General features: G+C 53.4%; 1 protein-coding gene and 1 long non-coding RNA gene across 4 annotated transcripts; both read right to left on the reverse strand.

Annotated features, from left to right (window-relative positions):
• Nucleotides 1–133: 133 nt before the first annotated feature.
• Nucleotides 134–15,431, reverse strand: LOC126920990 (growth factor receptor-bound protein 14-like). 3 transcript variants are annotated; one of them, XM_050732063.1, is made up of 12 exons: nt 15,290–15,431; nt 14,675–15,108; nt 13,827–14,017; nt 13,563–13,722; nt 13,359–13,489; nt 12,850–12,936; nt 12,615–12,749; nt 4,387–4,620; nt 3,977–4,078; nt 1,445–1,713; nt 1,268–1,361; nt 134–1,206 (listed from the first exon to the last, which is right to left on the reverse strand). In XM_050732063.1, exons 1-12 carry the CDS (start codon nt 15,298–15,300, stop codon nt 880–882), a joined length of 2,175 nt encoding a protein of 724 aa, XP_050588020.1. In that variant the 5' UTR covers nt 15,301–15,431; the 3' UTR covers nt 134–879. The 3 variants fall into 3 exon arrangements, with proteins under 3 accessions (XP_050588020.1, XP_050588021.1, XP_050588022.1); XM_050732064.1 differs by lacking the exon at nt 4,387–4,620; XM_050732065.1 differs by lacking the exons at nt 3,977–4,078; nt 4,387–4,620.
• Nucleotides 6,478–12,608, reverse strand: LOC126921024 (uncharacterized). Its single transcript, XR_007712215.1, has 2 exons — nt 7,247–12,608; nt 6,478–7,012 (listed from the first exon to the last, which is right to left on the reverse strand). It is a non-coding gene; the product is annotated as an uncharacterized LOC126921024 (long non-coding RNA).
• Nucleotides 15,432–15,705: the final 274 nt, after the last annotated feature.

The raw sequence follows: 15,705 nt of genomic DNA on the forward strand, positions 1-15,705 counted from the left end.
CGGCGTAGCCGCGCGCCGCTTACCTGTTGCGACGGCCATCGAACCATCGCGCCATCGAGACACGATGGGTCGTCTACGCCGAGGCGTTTCCCGCGAAAACGAGGAAGGATCAGAGAAAAATAAGCCAACCGTCTTCCGTTGTTGATTAACTTTTATTGTTCTCCGCCCGAACGTCGAGATCTCAGGGAACGCGACTCGATCGTCCGTTCTGCTACCGTTCGTACAAAATATATATTTTATCGTAATTTGCATCGATAATGATCGTCTTAATATTAACGTCGTTTCGCGTAACGAGCGCCAACTCTGGCGGATATTCTCCGCTCTGTCGTCGCGCCGCTGGCTACGCGTTCGCTCTCCGTTACTCGTAGACGAGCTCGCGCGCATCGACGAATCGATCCGTGAGAACGTGACAGGCGCGTCTGTCGGTGCAACCGTCGAGGCGCCGGCTCGAAACATCGGGATTGATCAACCGCTATCAAAGCCGATTTTCGAAAAGCCGGCCATCCTCGACGAACGAATCCGTTCGCCGAGAGCGACGAACCGCTCGCGAGAACCGCAGAGAAGCGCGACGCCGCGACGCTCTCGGTCCCTTCGCCTAAAACTCGCGTCTCTCCTTCGTCCGTTTCTCCTTCTTCTTTCTCGTGTTTTCGAACGCTCTCTCTTTCCGCCGGACGGCTAGCGACGCGATTCGCGCTACGGATTCCACTTGCTGTAGCTGCAGAGGCACAAACTCCAGCAACCCGAGCGCGCGGATCGAACGTTCGCGTCGCCGGAGCGATACCCGTTCGCGATACCGTTTGGTCGAGAGGCGTGATCCAGCGAACAATGGGTGGCGACCAAACGCTCGTCGACGCTGACGGGCCGCTGGAATTCCTATCCTCAGATGCTCTTGTAGCTGACGGTGTACGACGAGGCAGCGGCCGCGGTGCCTTCGGCCATCGTGCCGTCGGTCGCGGCACCGAGTCGCCGTCGATTGAGCTCGGTCGGCGACGGCGGTGAACCACCGCCATCCTCCGTCTGCGTCAACGCCATCGGAACCGGAAGCGGCAGCACTTCAGGCACGCCGTTTTGCACGTAGTGGGTCAATCGCGTGGGCAAGCAGCCGGCGTTCAACTGATAAAATTCGATCAGCTGCAGCAAGTCGTAGAACCGGGTTACGCCTTTGTCGAGGGTGTACAGCCAGCAGTTGCATCGTTCGTCGAAAACCTGTAACCAGCGGAGATGTAAGCTACGTCGATCGCGAAACATCCGCGACAGCTCTACTCACGGGTTGAATTTGCGCGTGAAACACCTTCTCGCTGTACTTGTAGGTGAGCACGTAAGCGCCCAAATTGCTCTTGCTCTCCCGTACCAGGAACACGCTGAAAGAACACGCGAAACGATAAGGCACTGTTTTCGTTCCGTTTGGAAACGAACGCGACTCGGAAGCGAGAACTCGACTTACCCGTCGACCGAACCCTGGTCTCGAACGATCGCCGCGGCGATATCTCTCTTCAGCCCTCTGTGAAACCACGGTTGCAAAACGTGGATACCGTCGTCGAGTCCGTGCAGTCTAACCACCGTGCAGCCCGGCGGCGGTCTCGAGAACGGCCTCCAGGTTCGTCGCCAGTTCATACCCTCGCTTTCCGCGATGTTCTTCGCTTCCTTCGGGTCGTCCACGATTCTTCCGACGCTGCCGGTAAAATCCATGGCCACGCGAGATCGCACCGATTCCTGCGAACGCGACACTCTGTCTTACAACTTTGGATCGTCCCGGAACGAGAGGCCAAAGCCACGAGACCGCGAGCGATCCCTCTCGTAACGTCGCCTTCTCGTCGTGCAACGAAAAGGAACGAGCGCGCGTAAACGCGTCACGGGGTGATTACCGATCAGGAAAAGTTGGAGAACGAGCGGAGCACGGATCGAGACAGGCGGGAAAAGATCGCGTCCGCGCTCGCGAACAACGACGATTCGAAGAACGACTTAAAAAGCGGAGAGAGAAATCGCAAGACGAAGAGGGGATGATAACCCCTGACGCCTGTTGCTAAGCGAGCATCGAGCGGTGCGGCATGGGACGAGACGAGACGATAGGGGACCGGACCAGACGTCCAGCGACACGCGGATTTCGCTCGGAATCGGAATATCAGGTTTCGACTCGGTCTCGTTTGTCGCTCGAGGGGATGCCGGTATGTTCGAGCGATCGAGCAGTTCCTACCGATACGAGACTCGGCTTTCGATCGGATTCGAGTAGCCGAGAGAGACGAACGGTCGAAGCACCGCGCGTTGTTTATACCGCGAAATAACCGAATGAGACGTTACCCTGTGATCTACGCGGAAAATAACAATACAAAATGGGAATAACAGCTCGTCCACTCGATCGTAACGGAAAAGAAAAAGCCCTTGACACAAACAAAAGGTGTACGCGCCGTTCGATTCTTTCGGCTACTCGACTCGGTCTTTCCGAGTGCTCGACAACGGCTCTCTGTTCCTTCCCGTTGGGACGATAGTCCTCCTATTGCGCGCGACTATTCGCCGCGTTCCCCCAAGGTACGTCCTCGTCGATACTCGACGATGTTCGTCACAGGGGGACGACGCGAGAGGCGGTACTAGCTTATGTAACGACGCCGCACCTGCGCCCAATGCCGTTACGATATTTCCACCGAACGGAAATACACGAGAGTCGAATGTAGGTCAACCGTGCGTTTTCGTCGACGGACACTTGCGAACGGCAGCCAGGCGAACGACGATACGACGACAAGCGCGACGATTCCTTCGGGAAAGGAAGACACGATCTTACGAAACGAGACACCGCTGTTCGATTTCGTAATCGGCGACGACGTTGGCGAGATCGCCTCTTTTTTTACAGCTGCGATAAGCAACGAGCTACGTACTTCCACCATGGCCGTGTCGAGACGAGAGTGGACACGAGACGAAACGACGATTTGCTAAATGAGAGAAACGAATTGCGTAGGATTGGCCAAGTTAAGCGGCAGCGCAGACGCGCGGAAACGAGAACGGGATCGGTAGCGAGTAATCCCCGTGGCGAGAGGGTCGTCCAGCAGACTAGCTGGAAACCGGGTGACACGGCGCGACGATGCCTTGGCGGTGGCAGTCGGAGGCGGTCGGTCGACAGGGGAAAGCAGTGGAGAGGGATGACGTGCGCGAGCGTGCCTCGGTGTTTCGGTGGGGAGGGAGGACGAATCAAGAACGTCAAGATCCCGAGAAGAAGAGGCAGCAGCAGCAGCAGCGGCGGCAACGGCCAACTTCCGGATCTACTCGGCACCGGCAAGCGATCGATCAACGTCAGGTAGTCGATACGGCTGTCGCGCGGTGGATCACGAAACGCGACAGAGAGACGACTAGTCGTCGAACGTTGGCGGTATCGATTGGCGCGACGCGTGACGCGTGCACGACACGGCCATCGGCTGACGAGCGAAAGACGCTGCACGCGATACTCACCGTACCCGGGTCCGTGGTCGAAGAGACGCACGGCGACGTACCCGTTCTCGCTCGCCTCTACCTCCTAGATGATCGATAGTCGCCGCGTAGCAACAACTAACCGCCTCGGGCTTTTTGCTCGATTTTCGAAACTCTGTTTCGACGCGACCCGCTCTCGGCCACTCTGCCGCCTCCCACCCTTTCTCTCCTCTCCTCTCTTCTCCTCTCCTCTCCTCTCCTCTCCTCTCCTCTCCTCTCCTCTCCTCTCCTCTCCTCTCCTCTCCTCTCCTCTCCTCTCCTCTCTCCTCTGCACTGCTCTTCGCTGGTCCCATCGCGCCCCGCTCCGCTCCGCCTCGTCACGCCTCGCCGCCACCTCTTTACCCCGCCCGCTCTTTTCGCTGCATTTTTTCCCCCTGGTCGAAGATGGAATCGCGGATCGCGAGCCGCGACTAACCGCGCGTCGCGATGCAACCTCGATCCGAGATGATGCGCCGATCGTTTTTTGCGGACGCACGCGCGATCGGCGAAAACCTGCGGCCAGCGAAAAACTTCAACTCACATTGGATACGTTGTAGTTGACGTATCGATCCTTTGGGCTGTCGGTTTGCTCGCACTGTTTGTTCTTAAATGCTCTGTAGTTTTCCCTGAGTTGCTTGCCGTACTGTAACGAAACGAAACGGATTAATGCCAGCCAGATTTGATTTGCGGAAAACGGTCGCGAATCTCGCGTTTTGCTCGAAATTATCTGCCTCGGTATCGACCAACGGCAACCGCGGCCGATGGAAACGGACGTTAACGCGCCTGCAAACAACGAGACTTTCTCGATGGTGACAAGCGTGCAAAGAGGCAAAGGGGTTTTTCCCCGTGAAGCAACGGGGTGAAGAAGTAGAGAAGAAGAGGCGGATCGGACGGACGAGAGAGAAAACGGAGAAGGAAGATAGGAAAGACGGTGAAAAAACGTTCGATTACCTTGGCGAGCCTCATGGCCGTTAGCCAGCAGGCGCGGGATTTTTCACTGTGAAAAGCGATGACCTTGAGTCCGGTTTCTCCACGCTCCGCGGTGATTTTGGATTTGGGGGCGGTGCTGGTCGACCTGAGACAGATGCCCCAGGGGAAGGGCGCTCTGTATCTCTTCCTGGCGTTCGTGATCTTGTACACCGCGTAATCCGACAAGTGGGCGAACGGAAACGCTCGTTCGCTTTTCTGAAATCGAAATCGAAATCGTTTCGTCATCGTTCGTGTCATCGTTGCCACGACATCGATCACTCTCGTCTTCCGTGCGGCGAACGCGTCCTCTATCTCGACCAATCGATCCTCGATTCGTCGACCACCGGTTCGTTCGTAATTTACGATCGTCCGTTACGAGAGACGAAGACGAATGCGTTTTGCCGATTCGAGGAGAAGAACGACGATGATCGAAAGGCATCGGACGGCAAAGACGTAGCCGGGATCAAATTGAAACCGGTTTGCTGGAAAGGGTAACGCCAGAAGCGCGCGAGCACTCGCGATTACAGAGATAGAGAGGCGACGAGCGACGAGATTCGCGTTTCGTGCGGATAATGTTCCGTTGAGTCCCCGTTGGTCACGTGCGCCAACGTGCAACCGTCGCATCGTGTCGGACGATAAAGAAAAAGATACGAGCTTATCCGAACCAACGAACGGTGGCAACTGGAAGTTACGGCCAACGATCTGCCAAGTTTCAGTTTTTAGATAGTCGGATCGCGAAAGATTGAACGCGTCACGGACGAAGGTGGGAAAGAGAGAGTTTTACGGATAATACGAACGAACGACTGTGAATCGGGTGTATGTGGGCCACGCCGCTGTATTACGATTACGATAATAACGCGAGAACGTGTAACGGTAGAAGTTCGTGAAAGGAGAAACAACGGCGAAACGGAGTAGCGAAACGCGGCACCGAGAAAAGAAAACCGCGAGTAACGTGTAGACGGCTAGCCGAGTAATCGGGAACGGATTAATCGGAGCCGAGTTAATTTTCCAATTTTTTCGAAATTCTTGCGTGTCTTTCGTTGCCTCCTCCTATATAGTATATTTCGAACAAGATTCGAACTCGACGCGAGACAGCGAATTCGAAAAAAGGATTGCAGGATGCTCGAACGTAATTGCTGGAATTGAGTTTCGCGAAACGTGCGTTGTGAAATAAACGCCACTTTTGACGCTCGAAGGATAGCTCGCGAGGACGATCGGACGCCAGACCACTTGATTTCGATTAGGTAAACAAGTATCGCGGTGCGATAGGTGCGACGTTACTCTATTCATCGCGATTCGCGCGAAGCTTGCGTTTCAACGGTTTCGATGGAATTTGCAAAAATGGCTTATCCGAATCTTACCGGCTATGGTGGCACGACGATTATGACGATACCGACCGGCGCCACTGCCGATGCCAATATCGATTTCGAAATCGATGATCGTCGATGGAGACGCCGAATCAGAGAATGGAAAAATAGACGAACAGACGCATATAGGTAGAGAGAAAATTGGACGAGGCGATCTCTATAGAAAGCGAATCGTAACGACTGAATAACGCGGTGAGTCTCGGATCGCGCTATTGTCACTTTGCTAATACGAAGCTCCGCGTCGTGTTTTAAAACGAGGGGATTTCGGCACCGGCTCTGGTCCGATCGGTCGTTAACGGGGTCCGCCGTAAATTATCATCGGAACCTACCCTCCGCTCGATACTTTCTCCTACGTATATATGTACGCTCGCTTCTGCTCTTTTTCCCTAACGAGAGCTACGAACCAAACTACGACGATATCCGATTCGATTCATCGTTCGTACGCAAATCCCAACGGACTTTGATTGGTTTATCGTTGGCATTCGAGATTCTCGATAAATCGCGTGTTCTCGAATCGAGCGTGGATGGTCTCGTTTTCTAGCGGGTCGCTATCCAAACTACTAGCAAACGGTCATAGTTGGTTGTTCTATGGAGTACCGTCGTATCGTGTTATCGCCGATCGACCGACAACGAGCAAGTACGAGCGTACACTGGCCGAAAATTTCGTTTTCGCATCACCGTCCGGTCGCATAGCGTTTTCACTTACCACCCGAGCAATGTCGAGCCACGGCAATTCGGCTTTCACGCTCGAAATCTTCGCGTAAATCCAAATGCCAAGGGAACTGGATTTCCGATCCGGCCGGTGGAAATCGACGATTTCGACGGTGAACTGGCGATACGTGTGTGTCGCGCGAACCAGCTATCCGTTACGCGATACCATCGTGTCCTTTCCGCTCGGAAATACCGACCTATCGTACCGATCGGATTTCATAGCGCTTCGCTTACAGTCGTTTCTCCTTTTTCTTCTTCCCTTCTTCCTTCCTTCCTTCCTTCTTCTCTTCCTTTCCTTTCCTTTCTTCGTCCTCTCTAGCCGTACCTTTTCCTCCGCTTTCCTTTGTTTTAAAACACAAGATCCGTTCTTTTTCCTTGGATCGCAACCGCGAGAGTTGCTCGTCGTCGCGACCGAGTAGACGAGCACGGAACCAAAATCACGCTCTCGTTCCACAAAATTCGTATCCTTGCCAACGATTTCTCTCGCGTCTTCTCCTCCGACTACGCGACAACGACGCGAACGAGGAGGCCTGCGAGAAAAGCGAGAAGCGGAAAATCAGATGGATAGACAGAGACCGGCTAGCCGACGGGCAAAATAAAGAAAGAGTGAGTGAGAGAGAGAGAGAGTAGTGGGAGAGGACAGAGGGAGAGAAAGAGAGAGAGAGAAAGAGAGACAAGGGATGTAGGATGGGTAGGTGGGTGTAAGAACTGGACGGGGAGGAACGAGCGATGGAGGGGTGGCACACAGAGACTGAAGCGACTACCGGTAACGAGCAGACTGCGCGACGACGCTAATCGCGTTCTTTCGTTCTCTCTTGTATCTCTCGGAACGACGAGCGTTCCGATCGACCGTCTACGGTCGACCGATGCAGTAACGAGATGGCCGATCGCGCGATTCAAGCAACAAAGTTAACGCTGATAGCGTCAAAGAGGTAATAGACACACGCGCACATTACCCTTCGACAGTGTCGAAACGGCGACTGACGACTGACGGAAAGGTTTGTCGCTTGCCGGTAGCCGCCTCGTGCACGGAGACGAACAAAGATCCGAAGACTGCCGAACGATTCAACGAACGCGACCGAACCGACCAGTCAGCTGGTTTCCCGGTGGTCGCGGCAGACTGCATCGGACGTGCGCTGCTGCGCTACCTCGCCTCTTTCGTTCCCTCGCGTTTCGATTACGGTCGTTCACGAACTCTCCCGAATCAGCTGGCTGCTGCCCACCCCCGTCTTCTTCGACCCCGATCTTGTGTTCCAACGAATAAGCAGTTCTCTCTCTCTCTCTTTCTCTTTCTCTGCTCCCTCCCTCCCTCTCTTGCCCCGCCGATTTGCCTACGCAGCCGACCGTTTGGATGCTCGCCTTTACACGTTCGACGACGTGTTACGTGTTTAAAATCTCGCGATCGTTCGTCGAGCGAACTTGAAATCGGCAATTTATGGCATCGTGGCAAACTCTCGAAAATTCGACGGTTTCTGGAGCTTCGCGAAGCCTTACGGATGCGAACCGTCGAATGGTAAGGGCGTCGAGGAGGGAAAGCAGGAAGAAGACACGAGTGTCGGCCGTGGTAAATAAATCATAGCGTGCAAAATGACAGAGTCCGAACCTTCTTCCGTCTTCGAACCGAATCAACGAACACTCCGCGTCTTTCGTTTTTACTCTATCGCGTTATAGGTATAAGTAGCATGCCTTCGGAGAAGGAAATCAAAAGTATGCCTAATCGTCCAATACTTCTTTCGAAACTTCGTAATCGACCACCGCTTTCGATTCGTCGAAGAAAAAAGCACTTTGAAAAAGGGAAATGACCTCTTTCCTTTGCCGGTTATGATTTTCTTTCCGTAGTATCGCGATCTTTTGAACTGTACCAAGACGAATCGTTACGATAGATCGGTAAACTGAACTGGAAAACTAGCGTTTCGTTCGCTCGCGAGCCGGCGGCTGCGAGAAAATCGATCGATCGACGGTTGACGAAACGAATATGTGGCAGCCGCGTGCCATCGTTTGCCCGTTCGTTCCTTCTCGTTCGCGTCTTTTCGTTTCGTCGATGACGATTGGTAATCGATCGTTGTTACGGTTGTCGAGCTTGTTGAAAAGATGCGCTTTTAAACGAAAGCCAGTAAAAGGAAATAGGAACGAGAGAAGGAAGGAGGAAGAAGCAAGGGTCGCGTATTTCGACCGATGACACTAAAAACGACGGTTACGCGGTTGGAAAATCCACACCTTTCGGCCGCGTGCCAGAAGACGACGCTCGTTTTACCTCGAGTACACCTTAACCCAGAAAATTCGTTGAAATACCCGAGTCTCGCGAAGAGCAACGAGATCGATAATGTTCGTTTTCGGATTCGCGATCGAATTCGTTGCTTTCGAAGGCGTAATCGGCGCGACCTTTCGCCGAATTCGACGAAACAGCCGCCAATACGATGAGTGTCGAAGCGAACATCCCGTTGCGGGCACGATCGTTTCGGTCTCGCACCGTAGACGAGAAAGGGGGAATCGAGCGTGACGCGAATCGGTTTAGGTTAATCCGAATTTACACTGTTTCGTTTTGGAGGAGCAGCGTAATCTCCTGTCTACCAGTTCTGACAAATTAATCTTCGCCGCGACAAAAAGCGGCAGGGAAAATTCCATCGCGCGAATTTCTTCCAATTAAGATTTCGTCGCAAAGTTGCTGAAAAAAGATTCGAAACGTGCGACAACGAACGTAATAATGGACGAGGGCGCGTTGCGTCGACCGGATAGCCGAGCGGCGGCAACAGCCACGGCGCGAAGAATCGATCTCGCGCGTTCAAAACGGATCAGCGTTCGTTATCTCGCTCAACGACCGATGCTCGAAATCAGACGTTCCGTTCTAATTTCAGGTAGCTGAAAACGTTTACAAGTTCTCGAGCATAATTTAAAAATAAATCGATTCGAGAAACGAAAGTTCTATTTGTTTACATTTCGTTCGTTACTTTCGTCGTTAACGTTGATCGTCTGTGATAATCGTCCGCGTTGCTTCTATATCCCTTTGCAACGAATATTAAGAAAAATGTAATTGTTATTTCGTTACTAGACAACTAAAAATTTCAAACGACGATACAATTACACGCAGTTATTTCGCGCTCTGTATCGTCGAATTCTGATACCTTGAATACTTTTAAAGCTTTTCGCGGCGCCTGCAACAACTTTGCAGATTGTTTGCAAACTTTGTTTCTCTCTCTCTCTTTTTCTTTTTACAAGCAACATTTGCGAAGGAACGTCGTGCGCTAAACGTATACGACTCGTGATCGAGCATGGTTGCAACAAGTTCGCGCGATAAAGTCTGGAGTATATAGGTTCGAGGGACATACACGTTCGATCGAACTGGCATTGTTTTCTCGCAAATATCGTCACCTTTGGAATCGACTGGTTTTTGCCTGGCGACAGCAGTAGGGTAGAGTTTGCAACGGAGGATCGAGCGACGATCGCGTGTCAGACGACGAAGAGAAGGATGGAAACGAAAAACCACGAACAACTCTCGTGGTGCGTTACGCATCGCGAACGCGAACAATGACGTGGATGCAACGGACATCGTAATATCGCGCGCGCATTGCGAAAACGTATTGTGTTTGGGCAACACCCTGAACGAGGAAACGGTGTAGCAAGTACGACGTGCCGGACGGCGAGGAAGAGGAAGAGAAGGAAGAGAAGGGAGGGGTATAAAGAGAGAGAGAGAGAGAGAGAGAGAGAGGCGGACACGGACGAAAGGAGAAGAAGAGCGTAGCGCGAACAACTTGAAATTAGAAACGCGCGCTGGCAATTTTTCGAACGCGAACCCATCTTGGACGAAAGAGACTCGAACGATATTCGAGGTCCGCCGTTGGAGCCCATCAGGGGATCGAATATCGTCGCGAAACTCGTGATTCCGAAACCGCGAACGGTTTGCGCTCGAATCCGATTTCCGACTAGGGTGGTGGACGCATCGACCACGTCGGACAGACACCGGAGAGGATAAAAACGCGTTTTCCTGTCCGATCCGGAAGTAAGACGTAGCGCGATTCGCCTGGATCTTGAAATCGTCGTTCGTTTCGCTTCGGAATTTCCGCGAAGCGAACGACCGAGCGGATCGATCGGCGGAAAAAACTAGAATCGCAGAGATCGGAGAGAAACGGAAGAAAGCAGAGTAGGATGTGGCAGGACGGAGAAGCGGTGGATCGAGCCGAAGCGGAAAAAAAGCCGGCAAAGGACGAGGCCGGCCAACACCGCGCGACAAAAGAGAAAGGAGGGAAACGCGTGGAAAATAAGAAAAGAACCGAGGAGCGTGGAGGAAACGCGCGGAGAGGAGGCGGAGAGGAGAGGAGAGGAGAGGAGAGGAGAGGAGAGGAGAGGAGAGGAGAGGAGAGGAAAGCGTAGAGCGGCGTAGAAGAGAAAGGAGAGTGGAGGAGGTGGAAGGTGGTGGAAGAGGAAGCAACAGAAGGCAGGTCGACGACCCAGGGAGCAGCGTTCATAGCAGAATAGCTCTTTTGCCAGGGCGAATGTGTGTCAGCCCCGACTGATTCGCCGCCGTGCCACGGCGAACTCGACGAACGGTTTCGAATCAGCGACGCGCGGATCAAACCGTGCCGTACCGTCTCTCACGAGCCGTCGTCTCGTCTCTGTGCTCGTTCTCTGGCTAGTGTCGGCCACGTATTCCAAGCGTCGGAAATGACGCGAAAAGCGAAGAGATAGAAGAAAACGGGAAAAGGTGGAGAACCGATAGAGAGAGAGGATCGCTGTGGCGAGAGTAGCGAGACGACGACTCGGCGTTCGTAGTCGGTGAAAGCAACTAGGAAAGCGGAAAGCTTCTTAGAAAGGCGTACGTACGCGGCGAGCGCGTCGGACGCGTTTGAGCAACGAGTTTCGTTCTGCGTCGGACGGAGCTGGTGTCGTAGCTTTCAGGAACCGATGCTTCTGCTCGCGAGGATTTGCACGCTGGACGCGTAGTTCAGAGGCTGATTGGAAGCCGAGACGAAAGACAGAGCCACGCGCATCGATCGTACCTCCGTCGATGCCGTATAGACGCGGCTGGGAACGAACGCTCGAGTATCGAACGTCGTAAGATCGACGTCCTCGACAAGCTATTCGCGAAGCGCGAATGAGACAGCCGTGATCGGCATAGCAATGATCGACCGCCGTTGTACGTGTAGCGGCAGTTGCGTTTTAGAGTAAACTTTCTATTCACTGAAATCCACTCGCGTGGAATTCCTTGGTGCGGGTCGTCGCGCGTGCACGTTCCCGCTTATCGCGCCGTGTTCTCGCCGTTTCCAGCTTCCTCCTGCCTCGTCGGTTTAACGTTCGCGCGTCGACGCATTGTGACGTCGAGGCGACGCAACGAACCCTGCAGAAACCAGGCGTGGAACGCGCGAGACGAATCGTCCCGTCTGTCGATTCATCGGCCCCTTGACGTTTCCCCTTGACCTTCTTTCGCGACACTCTCTTCTCGCAGTCCCTTTCGACGCGGTCGCCACGGTCGTTGATCCACGACTCTGGCGAGCGACGATCTGGCTAGAGTCGTGGAAATACGTAAACGCGCGTAAACGTACGTATTCCCGAGGGAAAGACGAAAGCGACGTTTTACCGCGCGATCCTTCTACGTACGATGCGCGTACTGGTTTGTCTTTGCGCCGTTCTTCATAGGAAAATAATAGGAAAAGAAACAAAGGAGCGGTAAAATGTCGCTCGTGCGCGTTCAGACTCGGGGTCGATTTTTTTCGTCTCGTTTAAAGCGCCGATACCGTCCGCTACGACGGATAAGCGAACACCCCTGTGTTATCGGCGGCAAGAATGTTCGTCGGAACGGTACCGTGTCGTATCCGTGCCGCATAGCGAGGGATAACATAAACGCTGCTTTACGCGAACGCTATCGCTGTCAGCTGTTGGCGCGGTAAACCGGCGAAACGGGTTTTTGGTGACTCGCGTCGGTTCTACCCGTTTGCGGTTATTCCGTCGCTGCTGTCGTGCGAGTCCGTCGACGTTTCAACGGTGTCCGGTGATGGTTACTCGATATGGAGCGAACGGCATAATCGCGCGTGTACCACGCGTTCGCCGCGCATCGATCGCGCCTCGCGAATCCAACGAACCAACTATCCGATAATCTAAGAGTACAGCTAGACGCGTTTCGCCTTTCGGCTAACTTACCTTTTTCGCGTGGTAGAGCTCTCCGTCTCGAAGAAGCAAACAGATCTTCCTCCAAATGTTCAAGCGTCCGTTCTGTATCCACGCTAAACCGAATACCTCTGGACATTCCGCTATCTCTTCGTTCTCCAGATAGTCCTGAAACGTCGAAAGGGAATCGCTGATCAAAGAATTACGAGGGAACTGCGTGCGAGCGACAAAGTGCGTCGACTGGAAGATCGATCGTATTTCCACTCACTCGTAATGCCGCTTCCGTTTCGTCCAAGGCGTGCCAGTCTTCGGCGAAAACGGTGGGAACGTCGATCATCTCGGTGGAAAGGAAGAGCTGCAACGCGACACTCGTTTACGTCGTCGTTCGTATTTTGCCAACGGATACGCGAATCGCGAGCACGTGGCGCGAGCAAAAGCACGCGTCTAAGCGTTTTGCGTTTCCGCCGTGGGATAAGAACGGCTCTCGGAGGCAGCGACGCGATCGCTGTCGGTAATAGGCGGTAATAGTCGGTAACAGTAGGTCGAAAGCCGTCGAGCAACTACTGGTCGAGTTATCGATGAAATTGGCGCGACAGCGAACGGCCGAAGCAGAATGCGCAGGGAAGCGCGCGAACTTTGCAGTTTCGTAACGCATCGCGCGATACTACGAAAGCCGGTGTTTGTCGTTTCCGTGTCGATTAATCGATTAATCGAAAACCGACGAAATATAGACGCATCGTAGCGATACGAGCTGGCAACTTTGACTTTCATACTGACCTCCGGATCGTGGAAGAATTCGTACTTGAGGCAATCTTCGCGAAAGATAAATTTCCGTGCGCGCTCCGCGGAAAACGTTTTCGTCTCCCTGTGCACAGCCAAAATGTCCTCGTGGTCCTCCAAGGCGCGCTCTGCAACGGTTTCGTAACTCGTGAAAGTCGTTACGACGGCTGCAAGGAGAAACGATAAACGACGGATACCGACCTATTCCTAGCTCCGGCCATGTCTCCACGATCGACCAGTCCACTCCCACCGTACTTCTTTTCGCTTTCAGAAGTTTGCACAAGTCGATGGCACGAAGATCGTGCTCGACGATCACGTCGTAGCAAGCGTCGTCGTCGCAGTAAAAACGTAATTCCTCCGTCTATGCGTTACCGGCGAAGAGGGTGCCAGGGGTAGAAAGAAAAAACGTCGTCAGTGTTTTTTTCACGCCACTTTCGACGCCACTTTCGTTGTTCGTCCATTTACCTGTTCCTCGTCTTCCTCGCTTTCGTCCGGTCGCGCGAATCTTTTTGGCGTTCGATTTCTGTTCATCGATCGGTAGGCGATCTCGAACAGATTCCTCCTGGGACTGAGTCGTTGATACCGGCTGCACGTGGATGGACCGAGAAACTGCGCGTTGTCGGCGTCCAGGCAGGAACACATCCTTGGCAGCCAATCTGTATAGAACGCGTACGAACGTGAACCAACGTCGCGAATCGAACGAACGACGAATTTCTATCGGCTGTTTCTCTAGACGCGAACGAATCGCGAGAGAACGAAGCGATAGGTTGAAAAAAAAGATAAAGAAACCGACGGGCGCGATACCGGGCAAATGATCGTATTTACGACGTCGGTAGAACACGACTGACGGAAACTTTAATCGTGCCGCTGTTACTCGCCAAAGGACGGAAGGAAAATTTATACGCGCTACGAGTATTCGAGGAATCGGAGATCGACGGAAAATCCAACTACGCGTTCCACGTTGCGTATCGGTATTACGCGTTTAGCGCGAGTCCGTCGACGAAGGTGAAACTCTGGCGTCGACCGCGAATACACGTACGTAGCAGCTTTCGGTTTGAACAGACGCGCGTGCTTGCCAGCGATTAGCGATGCATAGCTGTCACGACCGTTGCAAGTGCAAGTACGTATAGCAGGGAAAAATCGCTGCAACCGCTACTCGCTCTTACACGATTTCACCTGTTTTTCGTTCGTCTGACACGCTGTCAGAGCGTTAGGAAGAATGGCGATCGGCGAGAAACGTCAGAGATCGAATCCGAAACGAAAGAGATTGGTAATCTGTCGGAAGGCGAACAGATCGAGATCGTTCAACTTACCGCGAATGTTGGAACATCGTCGACGAACAAGAGAGAACCAAGTGGAAGAGGCATAGCGTTGTCTGTCACAGACGGAATCGTTACGAGTCACGAGATCCGTGCATCGGTCAAGCAAGGCGACGCTGTAAACGCTTTGCTCGTTGTCCGTCTCGACGCGCAAGCTCTCCGACGATGCGGTCGCCGTGGTGGTTACTGCCGATTCGAGCGTCGGCGTGCTTCCGATCGAGGATATAGCGGTTAGCGGCAAGTCGATGGAAACATCGTGGATTTCGACGGTGGGTTCCATAGCGTCGGGAAGTCGGCGTTTCGGGTCGATGGACGATGGATCATGGTGCGGAAAACGGCGATAAAGGGGGCGGCCGGTGACGGAATCGTGGTCGCCAGCTTGCAACATGGTATTCGAGAACGCGACGTTTGCTATCGTGTCACCGATTCTGAAACAAACGAACGAATCGTAGGCGGGTTAGTGGAAGAAGCGGGTTTCGAGCTCGAGTTGTCCTCGTCGTCGTGGAAAACGTGGGGCAAGTCTGGCGTTCGATTACCGGGAAATGAAACCGTTAAGATAAGCGCGCGGTCGAAGACGAAGCGGCTCGAGGTCAACATATACATACTTACGTGGCGTTCATTCCGATTCGTCTTGTGCGTCATTGTTCGGCTCGCGTTACGTCACGATTCCTGATATTCGAAAGAAAGATCGATTCGGTCTCTAGTTGCCGTATGGTTGCACGAACCTTGTACGTAGGATCGTGGCACGACGCAACGCGGCGCAGCGCGACCGCCACGGGGCCGACGATCGCTCGGATCCTCGTACTCGCGTGACGAACGCGTGCACGCCGCGAGTTAATTCACGGAGCATTTCGTCCAACGTATCGCACCGCTGTTTCAAACGTACGGGTACTTGTCCGGCGTTTCACCGACATAAAACTACGTAACGCGTGAGGTCGATCGCGATCACGCGATCGTTCTCGCGACCTATCGATCCAAGAAGGAAACAGAAGTAGAGCAAACGAGAGAGAGAGAGAGAGAGAGAG

This window comes from Bombus affinis, chromosome 10, assembly GCF_024516045.1.
Source record: "Bombus affinis isolate iyBomAffi1 chromosome 10, iyBomAffi1.2, whole genome shotgun sequence".
Taxonomy (NCBI): domain Eukaryota; kingdom Metazoa; phylum Arthropoda; class Insecta; order Hymenoptera; family Apidae; genus Bombus; species Bombus affinis.